Source organism: Mesoplodon densirostris, chromosome 15 (genome assembly GCF_025265405.1).
Source record: "Mesoplodon densirostris isolate mMesDen1 chromosome 15, mMesDen1 primary haplotype, whole genome shotgun sequence".
Lineage (NCBI taxonomy): Eukaryota > Metazoa > Chordata > Mammalia > Artiodactyla > Ziphiidae > Mesoplodon > Mesoplodon densirostris.
Genome location: NC_082675.1, coordinates 22,665,854 through 22,679,762, shown reverse-complemented (window position 1 = coordinate 22,679,762; position 13,909 = coordinate 22,665,854). Strand labels below are relative to the sequence as shown.

Sequence of the window (13,909 nt, the reverse complement as noted above, 5' to 3'; positions counted from 1 at the left end):
GTGATACGGCCTTCAAAGTCGAGTAACCAATACACTGTGGATGGTGGAAGAAGCAGCCAGTGGAACTTAAGGCCACTGCCTATGAGTGGATGATTCGTTTTAGAGGAAAAGGTGACTACCGACCAAACGTCTCAAACAAGAGGGCTGTCACAGTTCAGTGAGCGTCGGCATCACTCAGAAGCTTCCCAGGGATTCTGGCGGGTCTGGGGTGGGGCCCAGGAACCTGCATTTCGAACAAGCACACCAGGGATTCTGAGGCAAGTGGTCCAGGCACTGCTCTGAGGAACACGTCTGCATCTGAGGCGGTGGTAACGTGCCCCCTTTTCTCCTTGCCATAACCGGCTAGAGCAGGGAGACCTCCCCCAGCAAACTGCCTCCTGAGAATTTGGACCCAGGGCTCCCAGAACCAGCAGTGGCTGTGTGACTGAACCAGGCGGGTCCAAAGCTTGGCTTCCGGGGCTGCCCCCTCTCCTTCCCCACGAGCCAGCTCCCCCCACCCACTCCTGCCCAGGCTCCCCCTCATCTGCCTGAGTGTGTCTGTGACACTGTCCTCAGCAGCCTCCTGGGTGGCCCCAGACACACCCCGGAGATGTCATCTGTGTCCCCATTTCCATGGGCTGTGGAACCCAGGCCTGACCCTCCCTGGGTCTCAGGCTGCCTGTCCGGGCCTGACAGCTCTGCCTCCATGTCCCACAGGACCTCACTCGACTCAGCCCAAACAGAACTCAGTGTGTCTTCTCTCCCTTCCGGTGCCTTTTACGTCCTTTATCGAAAAGACTGGCCTCTCTCTCCCCCCAGCACCCAAGTCAGGATACTTGGGCATCACCCTAGACACTCCCTTCTTCTTCACCCCCCAGCTCCATTCTAAAATAACAAGGAACAGCCACCACTTACTGAAAACATACCACAGGTAATAACTCATCACAACTCGATGAGGTAAATAAGTACTGTAATTGCCCTCACCTGACAGGTGAGAAAACAGGCACCTGGGGGGGGCCACGTGCCCAAGGTCATGTGGTGGTGGGGTTGGGGGATGAGCCAGGCCCCTGGCCTGCGGAGATGGCCAGCTCTCTCTCAGGCCCTCCCCTCCCTCCACGGCGCTGGTGTGGGGGCCTCGGCATCTCCCGACTGGCCTCCTCGCCCTCGGTCTTACCCCACTCCAACCTGTTTTCCAAATGCAAGAAGGAAATCCTTCTCACTGGGAATCTGGCATCGCTCCTCCACTGAAACCCCTCAAAGGCTCCCTGTTTTACACCCCCGGCCTCACAGCGAACCAATGGTGGGCACTGAGTCCTGCAGGTTGACTCAGCCGTACTCTTAGTTTACTGCCCCGCACTCCTATCTGAGCCTCAGCTTCCTCATCATCAAAACGGGGACCACAGGACCCACTGAAAGGGCCACTGGGGTGCATGGCTCCTCACGGGAGAGGGCAACTCACACCCAAGCTTCTTCCGTGTTATAAAAAGGGAGGGGTGGGGGGAGAGGAAGAGTCGGCTGCTCTGAAAGGCAAGGAAACCCATGTGGACGATAATCATGCAGCATGCTAGCCTTCTTGACCTTCTGAGACGTAGATGCTGTGCACCTTACAGGAGGGGAAGCTGGACCGACCGACCTGAGGCCACTTCGGGCCCAGGTTTTCTGAGTGCAGAGCCCTGTGCCCTCGCCCGTGGCCACCCTATGTCCACCGTGCACCATGTGAGTTTGGAATCCCAACTCTTCAGACCTTACCAGCGGGAGATTGGCTGTGGGTCAGAGATGCGATGAGAGCTGAGCGACTGGAAGACGCTGACCCAGGGAGAGCCTGAGGTCCTCCCAGCGACACCTTCCTGGCCTCGGGCTTGGGAGCTTCCCGTAAACACGACAACCTAGGGCCCGTAGCGATTTCTACAACAATGAGAATATTTATTTTCTCCCGACAGTAAAAATAACATTTTTCTCTTTTGTAAAAGTACCATTACATTCCATTTTCTTAAATAACAATCCTAAAAATATATATTAAATTGTATACAGTGTGTCACACTTCATCTTATATTTTAAAATACATGATGTTTCTATTTTATTCTCAAAGTTGTGTATTAAGAGCATATTTACAAATAAAGCCTTGTCATCCAAAGTCAGGATCCCTGCGGGAAGGTGAGTCTGGATGTGGGCAGGTCCTGGCGCTGTGTGGACCCCTCGGCGGCAGCCCCCCAACCGTGTGCTCCTGACGACACGTCCTTTCTGAAGCAGTAGATTGACCTCAGACTTTCCTCCACACCCCACTCCTGCCTCGTTAAATACGTTCAACTTGGCAAGACGGGAACCTGGGAGATGGGCCCCCTGGGGTCTGCAAACAGAGGGTGAGGCCCCATCCCCTGGGGCCGGCCAGCCTGAGGGGAGGCAGCTGGGCTGGAAGGTCTGAAAAACACCCTGGGCCAGGGTAGCTAAGCTGAGAGCCCTGGCCAGGAGGTAGAACAGTGAGGAGGGTAAACAAAGACACCAGAGGAAAACAATCAAAAGGTTAAACATTCCCAAGGTGGTAGCAAAAGCAGACATCAAACAGCAAGGAGAAGACTGGAAACCCAAGAGGGCAGCAGTTGACCGGGCTACAGAGTGGGGGTCCGCCAGGCTCTGCAGGAGGCCTGGGGTGCTCATCAGACAAGGGGATGGGACCTCGGCGGCCGTCCCCCTGTAAGTGCTAGGGAAGATGAAGTGCCAGGAAGCATGGGGGCTTGGTGACAGGCTGCATGCCCTGCTGGTGTCAGGACGACCTGGCCGGACACTGAGCAGGTCAGGCCACTCCTGCCTGGGGCTGACGATGGGCCATGCGGGTGGGGCCATGCCCACCCATGGGTTCGGCCTAAGGGCCAGGACAGCTGTGCTTGCGAGTGCTTTGATCCTTGCGTTGTGGGTTTCTGGCCGACTGGAGTCTTGAGCCAGAGCCCACACTTCAGAAGTTACAGCAACCTGGTTACCTCGCTCATGCCCAGAAAGGGGGGCGCCTCACCCTTTTCTCAGGGTCACCCCTTTCCAGTCCCCTCCAACCCCCACTTTGCCTCTAAAGTGGTTTCTTAGCAGATCAAGTGCTTCCTCCTTCGGTGCTCCTGGGTGTACATCTCCTCTCTTCTGGGACAATTGATGCCTCCAGTGTTTACTTAGCTGCGGGGGGCCCTCTGAGGGATCACGCTTACAGAGGTCGGCCTGGGACAATTTATGGCCCTCTCCCCCCATGCTGTCCTGAGACCGGTTTGGGATTCCCGGGGCTGCTCCCGGGATGGTAGGTGGGTCCCAGGGTGCTGGGCTGTGCCTGGGGTGGCAAGAAGGACAACACCGGGGTCACAGCCCTTCCGGGATCTCTGAAAAAGGGCTGCTCCAGGTGCTCAGACACACCGTGACCTGAAGTCACGAAGTGTGAAGAGGGCAGGCGGGCCCACAGGATGCACCAAGGCCAGTGATCAGAGGGAGCCCACGGCTGCGAGCAACTGCCCCTGGCCGGGTGGACCCCTCCCGGGTGGGATTCCACAGTCCCTCTGCTGCGCGGACCTATTCACAGCACAGGGCCCTCTGTGACTGCACACACCTGACACTTGTGTCTGAGAGGAGATTCCATAAAGGCCAGGAATAGCTTGGAGGGGAGACTGCACACGTCAGTATATTCCAGTGGTCCTTGCACTCGGCAGGCCTGTCTCCAGACCCTGGGGCCGGCAGACAGCTGCTCAGGGTAACCGCCCTTTCCAGATCAAAGCCTCACCCGGTGCCTGGGGCAGTGTCCCCGCTCTCCCGCGGACACGTGGCACTTCCCCCTCCAAACACACGTCGCCAACCCTGCTAGCTCCCAGTGTCTCTCCTGGTTGCCAGTGTCGCCTCCCAGCTGGCCCCACACGGCCCTCTGTCTTTCTGGGAGCTGGGCGCAGACGCCTGCCGGTGTGGCAGACCCCTAGGGAAGGCCACAGCAGGCAGCAGCTCAGGGGCTCGGCGAGGGGGGCAAAGTGCCCCAAACAAGGAACCTGTGAGGCCAGAGGCACAACGAGGCCCAAGGCTCGAGTGCCTGCGGGAGAGCCACACTCCGACAGAGGCCAGGCCCGGCCTTCGGGGTCCCAGGTGCTCCTCCCGGGTGCTGTGGACGAGGCTGCTCTCGGACGGACGGCGGGGCTTCTGGACGGGATGGCACTGACTCCCGCGGCCGCTGCAGCTCTCAATCTTCGGAGGCCTTTCCTCAGTGGGGCTGCCGTTCCCACACCCTCCCTCTCCACTCTGCATGCCACTCTCTGCGGCTCCCCTCCCCTTCTGGGGGGCAGAGGGTGTGGGAGTAGGGATAAGAGGCCTCTCCTTCCCCACTGAGCCATTCCGAAGCCCACCCTGTCCCCATAAGAAGAATCATGGAGGCCGCAGAGAGCACAGGCCATGGGAAATTTTTCATCCTCTTTCAAAATAAGGGACACTTAAAGGAGGGACTGCTGGCACCTTGTGTCACACGTTGCTTCCTGGATGCTCAACCACGTTTACACTCCCTGTTCTGAACTGAGAGTCAGCTTAGGAATCCCGAAATGGGGCCTGGCTCAGGCTCCACAGGACGAGCTGCTTGGGGGAGAGGGTCACCAAATCCAGCCCAACAAGGAGCTACTGAGCACCTAGAAAAGCTTTTGGTAAAGTCTACTGCATGAATAAATGAATGGATGTTTCCTATGACCACCCCTCAAACTTGTCTGCTGGTCACCGAGCTGCACAAGAAGCCATAGAAAGAAGCCCATGGGTGAAGGTGTCAGGTTTGACATGACAGGCCCTCCCAGGCTGGAGGCAGCCCATTCTCGCCCGGAGCCCACAGAGCAAAGTCCCAGAGTCAGCACAGAGCGTGGGCTTCCGTCATGCTTTGGGGGGCCAACCCCCAGGACAGCCTCAGAACTCTCTCTGCCTAGCCTGTTCCAAACCATAAAGACCAGGAGAAAGCGATCTGTGTGTGGACAAAACTGAGAAGAAGCACTACCTACCCACTACCTGACAGCTGTCTAGAACGTACCTGAGCCCAGTGCTAGACACAACCATCTCTGTCATCTCAGCCCCACTGTCCCGACACCCTGTTCCTAGATCAGAGAGAGAGAGATGCAGGAGGCACGGACCGTGGGGCCGTGAGTCTCTCTCCTAAGTGCAGTGATGAAGCAGGTCGAATCCAGGCTATGCTGCCCCTGTGGCCGGTGCCCCAGAAGAGGCCGAGGGAGAGGCAGGAAGAGTCAGTCAAAGGAAACCACGGGAGAAGTGGTCCCCAGGGGCCTCGAGCTCAGAGGGATCTCATGTCCTGGGCACGGAGCGGGGAGGTTTTAGTCACTCACAAGAGGATTACGGTCATCTTGTTGACTCTGACCCTTGAGCTTCTTCTTAAAGATGGAAATCGAAGTAGAAGGCTTATAAAAAATGCTCCAGATTTCCCCCGACGTCCCTGGTTGACGACAGCCCCTAAGGTCCCCTAAGGCAGGAACACGATGGGATCTGTCAAACAAAAATAACTTAATTTTTCAAGTAGAATAGAACAAAGCGTCCGAAACAACCTACCATCTCATGAGATAGCTGCACCTATAAAATGGGACATTCGGTGAGGCGAGGCCTCAGGAAACCTCATAGCTGCCTTTAGAGACCCGAGGGACTGCCTCGTGGATGACCTGCGCCCTGTGGGATGGCAGTGCAGTGGGGCAGGTTCCAGCTCAGTGTAATGAAGAACCTTCTAGCTGGCAGGATTATTCAAATCTGGAAAAGGCTGGCCTGAGAGATTATGAGTTTTCAAAATACTTCTTTCTTTTTAAGCAGAAGAACTCTTTTCAAATGACACTTATTCGGAAACCCACCTAGCTAAACAGGATGAAAGCAAGCCTGCTCTTCTTGGACTGGGACCTGCCTTTCTGCCCACACCTGCCCTGCCCCCGTAACTGCCTGACAGGGGAGCTGCAGAGGGGCTCAGTGTCAGATGGGAGTCAGACACAGGCTCTGGGGCCTCAGCGTGCGGTGAAGTGCTGGGCCCTAGAGAGAATGTCCTGCGCTCTCCCTGCTGTGGGGGACATGCAGACGGGACTGTGCCTGAGAGGCTTCCCCAGAACGTGTGAACTGGGACTTAAAAAAAAAAAAGAAAGAGAAACACAGATATAGAAGCTCAGTAGACAATAACAAGGACATTGTTTCCACTGAAAAATGTAAAGTGCAGGGTGCAGAGGCCTATGGGTGGTGCCAAAGAGGCCAAGGGCAGCCTTTACAGGGCAATGGAGGAGACGGCATTTAATGTACAAAGAAGTCTGTGGCAGAGAGCAAGCCAGAAGGTCAGGGAAAAGGTAGCTTTTACAGGACACCAATGCTCAGGAAAGCCTTGAAATGGAGAGAGCCCTTATGTCAATTATATCTCAGTAAAACTGAGAAAAAAAGGTTTACTGAGGAAAAGAAAAGAAATGGAGAGGAAAAGAAAAGAAATGGAGAGAGCCTGGACTGGGGACCACAGGAAAGACAGAGCAGAAGGCTAAGAAAATTAGCACCACCCACTCTGTAGGCACACAAACATCAGTGCATGAACAATCACCCCTTTCCTGGAAGGCAGAACAGTTAAACCTGAACAGCGGAAGTAAGGGGAGGAAATATTTTTTTCCAAATTGGTTGGAACTGAAGGATGAAGCTTTTAAAAGCTTCTTAAATAATTGTTTTTAAATAATTATTAAGCAATAGTTAATAAGATATTGGAATTCTCTTCCTAAGAATGTCTCACAGTTTCTAGAAGGCATCAGGAAATATGCCTGGTATTGTCCTAGGAATCTTTGCTCTTATGTAAAGATCTCTTCAGGGGGCCAGCACAAGCCAAAAAGTGGAAATTGTCCTGTTTTATGCCCAGACTATTTCAATCCTCCTTGAAATCGTATCCTTTAGACCCAGGAACACACACACAATCCCTCAAACCTAGTGAGATTTGTCCAGTTGTACATTTCACTCTACAGAGAATAAGGAATGTCTATGGCCTCACGCTGCCCAGCACTGAGGGCTTTGGAATCATGTCCCGATATTACAAGTGTTCTCAGACAACGGAAGCGTAGTAGAAGAGGAGCCCTGAGCCTTCCCCTCCTGGAGTCGGGTGGCTCTCATACTCACTTGAAAGTGATGTGCAGAAGCATCTTTGCTATGACGGCTGTGACCGTGAGGATAAGGAGCGTTGCCAGGCCATACACTGTCCATCCTGCAAGTGCAAAAGACAGGGGTGATCGGACTGTGTGTGTGAGCTCACTTTTCAGAAGGAGGTCTGAGTGAGCCCTGGTGGCTCAGAGAAGCAGGCCTGGCTGAGGAGCTCCCTGCAGGTGGGGGTAGCCACGCAGCGCAGCTCAAGCTGGGCTGGCCCGGAGTCCCAGACCTTCTGAGCACCTCACCTTGCTCTAGACTCCCTCCTGGAGAGAGGCAGGCAGTGTGGTCCAAAGCACACTCAACTTGGAGTTGAAAGGGGTGGTGCACATTCTGTCTCTACCACTGGAATCACTGTGCGGCCACAGGCGAATTACATAAACTCTCTGGGCCTCATTTCCTCATCTGAGGAATGGGATGTGTGACTTGTGAAATCCTACAGATACACAAACAATAGGATACACAGGAAGGGGCTCTCCTCCCTGACTTCCTACTGTGAGTCCTGCAGGGGAAAACCTCTAGTCCAGGGAATCGCGAATGGTATCTGCAGCTCTACCAGCTTGTAAAGGCTCCAACTTCTTGGCAGAAAAGAGAGTCACAGTCCGTACCCGAGCAAGTTAGCCAGCTTGAACCATAAGATCACCACCCTCTCTCCACCCATCTCCTACAGGACCTGCTTTCACAGCTCTGGTGACTATCTGACTTCTTTTGCTTTTTGTCTTTCTTCTTTCATGTGTCAGCCACAGGAGGGCAGGGATTTTGTGTGGTTCTCTGTACAATCCAGTGCCTAAGACAGAGCCTGACACCATTAAAGCACTTACACATCTTCCGAATGACTGAATAAACACAGCTCTGGCAACTGCCGATGCACTCAGAGAGCTACAACTTGGGGCCGAAGGAAACACTGGGTTAGCTGATTAATCACCATGTACTAAAGGCAGCCGTGTTGGATCCTGGAGGTAAGGACTAAGGAATCAAGGTAAAGAGAAAATGTCCCTCCAAGGCCAGGACAAACAGAGTCACGGAGCCAGGACCCCCAGCCTGCCTCGGAAACAGAAACACCTGAGAGAGCTCTGTTTCTGTAACCGCCAAGGGCACTACCCCCAAGCTCTGTGGCTCCCACCCCTTTGATGGTGTCTGGGAACTGCTACCTGGCACGGTCTGGGGTGGGTGGCTGGGGCTGGTGGTGATGACGTAGAGGACTTTGGAGGACCGGGCGGCGCTGACACTGAGGTTGGCCTGCGCCGTGATCACCTCAGCCAGCGTCTGGTTGGCAGTGGGCCTCTCCTGTGGCGGGTCTTCCTTGACAGCTGCAAGATCAAAAGGAATTAGCTGGGGGAAAGCTGGTGGAGATAACGAAGAGGAGGCGGCACTGCTCATGAAGAGAAGGCAGTTTTCTATGGGTCAGTGCTCTGGGCAATTCTTGGCCCCGCTGGCCCCAAAGCAGAACCTGCCAGGCTCTGGCTCCGAAGGAGCCATTTGACGTGTCTCTGCATGGACACCTGAACGTGCTTTAGCGTTTTCCTGCTCTTGTGCCTCTGCAGCTATGGTCCCTCTGCCCTGAAGGCGCTCTTCCTTCCTATCTGTCCGCCCCAATCCTACCTGTTCTTTCAGCCTGTCCCACCCGTGAGGAGGCCTCCTCCTCCCTCCTGTAGCCGCACACTGACTGAACTCTTCTTGAGGCCCTTGACGTCCAGGACAGAGACTAGGTCGTGGACACCTGCTGTGTTCTCATGTGCGGGCGAGGAGTTGTGCCTAGCACACATGTGTCCACATTCCAGGGGCAGGAGTGCAGCTCCAGGTTAGGAGGGTCTGAAGATGGTAAACCAGGCTTTGGGGATCGGCTAGGATGTTCAGAGGCAGGAGGATGGACCAAATGACCTCTCTGGGACCTTCCGATTCTGCCAATCTCAGCTCTTTCTTTTAGTTAGTCTTTTAACTCTCCCATGAAAACTGTCATGAGAACGACTAAGACAGCAGAACGTTTCTGTTATCATGAAGTGGGTACAAGTTATAAAATAGGAAGCGGGAAAACCTGCAAGTTGAGTGGGGAGATCCTGACGCACAGTCCTTCCGGCAAGAAGCACCCGAGGTCCACATGTCACAATGAGGTTCAAGGGGAGCCCAAGGAGGCCGGGGTCTTACCTTGGTACAAGACAGCAAATCCCTGGGCCTGATTGATGCGATCAGAGAAGAAATACAAGATGACAAAGTCCAGAGAGATGTTAAAGGACAAAGGTGGGCGGTTCCTCCCGTTGAAACGGACCAGGACACGGTGGGTGTAGCCGTCCAGCAGCTCCACCATGTCTGCGGAATCCCGGATGTCAAACAAGGCAAAGTTGAAGTAGATGTGGGAGGCTCCCGGGACCCGGATGGTCCAGTAGCAGACCCTTCCTGTGGCATATGCGTCGGGAAAGTCCGGGGAATAGACCACGGAAGTCATGGCCGAGTAATTCCCACCACAGGCACCAACCAGAGCTGCAGGAGACAAAAGGACACCAGCCCTCAGGCTGGGGCTCGGCCACAGGGCTCACTTTTCAACCTGTTACAAACAAAACTTCCTAGCTGATGGGATCCAGTTCGGGATGTTGTTTTTTGTCTGCAAAACCAGACTGTCTTATGTTTCAGGACTGAATCACAGAATGAATCGCTTAAACCCTGAACAAATGACTGGAGGCTTTTTTTTTTTTTTTTCCCCAGGAGACCTTAAAGTTAGCACACAGCACAGCAGTGCGGCCCCGGTGGGGGCCAGGCTGGAGTCAGAGAGTCTGGGTTCGGAACCAGCTGGGCCATTGATCCCAGGGGCCATACTTCACATCCAGGCCTCTAGCTTCTCGCAGCTTTGAGGGTGGAGAGACCACCACCTACCTGCTCTCGTATCACATAAATGTGTGAGGAGAGGTGAGACAAAGCACATGAAAACACAGGACCTCTCTGCAGGGGGCACTGATGAGGTAATGTTGTAAAAAGCTGGGGGCATCCCAAGTACCTTAGGGGTGCGAGGTTCGTTTGAGGGGCCACACTTGTTTTTCAAGTGGGAAACTGTGGCACAAGGAATGACTTTCTGCAGAGGGGAAGCTCACTGATCACTCTGCAGCAGCACATTTGATGTCTCTGGACTCCCAGTTCTGAGTGGCAGGTTCTGAGTGGCAGATACACTTCACTGTATCTTATGTGCTGAAGTGCAAATAAGATCCTGGAAATGAAAGTCCTCAAGAGGGAGGGTAGGGCCAGGATTTAAAAAGCAGGCTTTGGGGGAGTTCTGCTTCCCTTTAGGATGTAGAAAGCTGCTTTCATCCTAACAATGAGAAAAAGCTCAGAACTTTTCTTCAATGCATTAGAAAGCTGAGGTCTCAAGACAACCAAGGCAATTTAATTCTAAAAAGTAAGAAGCTCCTCTGAGGAGAGTTAGGCCACACAAAGTGTTTCATCGTTGACGGAGCACAAGAGGAAGAGGGGGTCGCCATGAAAGTAAGTAAGAAGAAAGCAGCTAAAATTTTAACAAATTTCTAAAGGCTGAATGTGGGCTAGCCTCTCAGTCCAGGATGCCCGGGGACCCGAGACACAACAGGAGTCTGCACTCACTTGCAAGCAATTCTGTGCAGGCCTCCACCCAGGGCCCACGAGAATGACCAGGGTAGGGCAGGAGACCAAAGGGTCCCCATTGGTGGTACCAGTGAGCAGGAGGTGACGGGTAGGAGGTGATGAGCCACTGCTGGGGGACAGGCCTGAAACCCTGCCCTCTTCCAGGACCCTCCTCTCAAAGGAAACAAAAGCCTTAAGCTGCAAGGGGGAGGGGCAGCAAACCCTCCTGCTCCCAGGGCCAGTGTAGAAGCCCCTGGGGAGGGAGCAGGAGACTCTCTCGTTCCTGTCAAAGTAACCAGGCAAAGACTCATTGCTTCTGGGGGAAGAGCAGAGGCAAAAGCCATCAGCCCCTGGTTGCCTTGAGCCCCAGGATCCTGCACCAATACAAAGCAGAGGTCTGCTACCCAATGGAGGGGCAGGAGACCCTCTTCTTCCCGGAAGCCCCCACAGATACAAGGCAGTGCTCGGCTGCCGGGAGAGGGGTATTTGGGGATGCTGGAAAGACCCCAGCCCAGAGGCCCAGTGACACGATGTGTCTGAGATGGAGGATGGGGCAGGAGAACCAAGAACCCCCAACCACACCACGAGCACAGCGCCAAGTAACAAGCAGCAGAAGTCTACCATCGAGGGAGGGGAAAGGTCACGGCAAGGAGGAACTGCTCAAAGCTGAGGGCGGAATGGGAACAATGAAAAAAACCCCACTGGAATCCCAGGCTCCACATCGAGCACGAGGTAACAGCAGCCATCATGGGAGGAATCTGAAGGCTGACATGCACTGCAGGTGATGATAGGGACAGGGAAACCCAAACCCAGCTCGACCACTGATAGAAAGGCTCAATCAATCCCCACACTGAGCAGGCCTGCCCATTTCCAGGTGTAAATACACTTTCTCAGCCTCTACTATCCTTCTACGTATAGTGTACGGTATTCAATACAATATTACAACACACAAAACATAAAAGCAAGCAAGCAAGAAAGAAAGGAAAATAAAAGACACTGTCAGGACTTCCCTGGTGGTGCAATAGTTAAGAATCCGCCTGCCAATGCAGGGGACACAGGTTCAATCCCTGGTCGGGGAAGATCCCACATGCCGCGAAGCAACTAAGCCCGTGCGCCACAGCTACTGAGCCTGCACTCTAGAGCTTGCAAGCCACAACTACTGAGCCTGTGTGCCACAATCACTGAAGCCCGTGCGCCTAGAGCCCGTGCTCCAAAACAAGAGAAGCCAGCGCAATGAGAAGCCCACGTGCCACAAAGAAGACCCAAAGCAGCCAAAAATAAATAAATTACTTTATATTAAAAAAAAAAGACACTGTCAAGAGATAAAACATCTGGTAATCATTTCACAATATATATATATATTGAATGATTATGTTGTACACCTAAAACTAATACAGTGTTATAAGTCAATTATATCTCAATTTTAAAAGAGGAGATAAAACAATCCACAGAACCAGACTCAATAACGACCCAGACATTAGAACTACCGGACAGAAAGTATCTAGGGGAAAAGATGGACAACATGCTTGAACAGATTGGAAATTTCAGCAGAGATATGGAAACTACAAAAAAGAGTCATGTAAATGCTAGAAATAAAACAAACAATATTAGAGATGAAGAATTCCTTTGATGGGCTTAGAAACAGATTACACACACTGAGGAAAGAATCAACACGTTTGAAAATAGGTCAGTAGAAATTATCCAAAATGAAACACAGAGAAAAAAATAAATGAAAAAAGCAGAACAGAGCATCCAACAGCTGGGGCACAGTATCAAACGGTCTAACAATATATAATTGGAGTCCCAGAAAGAGAAGAAAAAGAGAATAAGATAGGAGAATTAGTTGAAGAGATAATGGCTAAGAATGCTCCAAAGTTGATAAAAGGTTATTTAAGAATCTCAGCAATCTTCAGGCAAATAAAACAAAAATTTAAAAAGCAAAGGGAGGGCTTCCCTGGTGGCACAGTGGTTGAGGGTCCGCCTGCCGATGCAGGGGACACGGGTTCGTGCCCCGGTCCGGGAGGATCCCACATGCCGTGGAGCGGCTGGGCCCGTGGGCCATGGCCGCTGAGCCTGCACGTCCGGAGCCTGTGCTCTGCAACGGGAGAGGCCACAGCAGTGAGAGGCCCGTGTACCACAAAAAAAAAAAAACCAAAGGGAATTCCCAGGTGGTCCAGTGGTTAGGACTCGACGCTTTCACTGTCGAGGGCCCAGGTTCGATCCCTGGTAGGGGAACTAAGATCCCACATGCTGTGTGGCATGGCCAAAAAAAAAAAAAAAAAAAAAAAAAAAGAAGGTGAATTAAGGCTTTCTCAAACAAAAGCTGAGAGAAGCCATTGACAGCAGACCTGCATTAGAGAAAATGCTAAAGGAACTTCTTTAGCCCGAAAGAATATGATACCAGATGGCAAATAAGAACATGAAAAGATGTTCAACATCATTAGAAATTATGGAAATGCAAAGTAAAACCATGAGTTACCACGACACACGATAGAATGGTTAACATTAAAAAAGAGACAATACAAAAGTACAGGGCTTCCCTGGTGGCGCAGTGGTTGAGAGTCCGCCTGCCGATGCAGGGCACACAGGTTCGTGCCCCGGTCCGGGAAGATCCCACATGCCGCGGAGCGGCTGGGCCCGTGAGCCATGGCCGCTGAGCCTGTGCATCCGGAGCCTGTGCTCCGCAAGGGGAGAGGCCGCAACAGTGAGAGGCCCACGTAACAAAAAAAAAAAAAAAAAAAAAAAAAGTACAGGTGAGGATGAGGAGCAACTGGAAATCTTATATCTTGTCAGCCAGAGTGCAAAATGGTATAACCACTTCAAAAAACAGCTGGCAGTGTCTTATAAATGCTGAATATGCACTTAGTGTACAGCCCAGAAATGCTGTAACTCCTAGGTACTCACCCAAGAGAAATACAAACACATACTCACACAAACACCTGTACATGTGTGTGTACAGTAGCTGTACAGCATCTTTATCATAGACTGATGTTTATCGATTACTAAATGATGAATGAGTTGTGATACATTTGTACAAAGGCATGTTTCTTAGCAATAAAAAGGAACTACTGAAACAACACAAGTGAATCTCAAAAGTATTTTTCTAAGTGAAAGAAGCCAGATGCAAATGTTTAAGTACTGTATAATTCCATTTATATGACTTTGTTCAGAACACAAACCCATACAGATGGAACACGGGATCAGT

General features: G+C 52.3%; 1 protein-coding gene across 2 annotated transcripts in view; it reads right to left on the bottom strand.

The window, feature by feature from the left end:
• Window positions 1-1,917: 1,917 nt before the first annotated feature.
• KREMEN1 (kringle containing transmembrane protein 1) overlaps window positions 1,918-13,909 on the bottom strand; it is a 65,088-nt gene continuing 53,096 nt past the window's right edge. The window contains exons 6-9 of one of the 2 annotated variants that reach the window (XM_060119316.1): window positions 9,265-9,597; window positions 8,268-8,429; window positions 7,096-7,180; window positions 1,918-5,463 (exon numbers count right to left, since the gene is read on the bottom strand). In XM_060119316.1, coding sequence (XP_059975299.1) covers window positions 5,295-5,463; window positions 7,096-7,180; window positions 8,268-8,429; window positions 9,265-9,597 — 749 coding nt within the window. In that variant the 3' untranslated portion in view covers window positions 1,918-5,294. The remainder of the gene's footprint in view (window positions 5,464-7,095; window positions 7,181-8,267; window positions 8,430-9,264; window positions 9,598-13,909) is intronic. The other variant, XM_060119317.1, reaches the window with a different exon arrangement.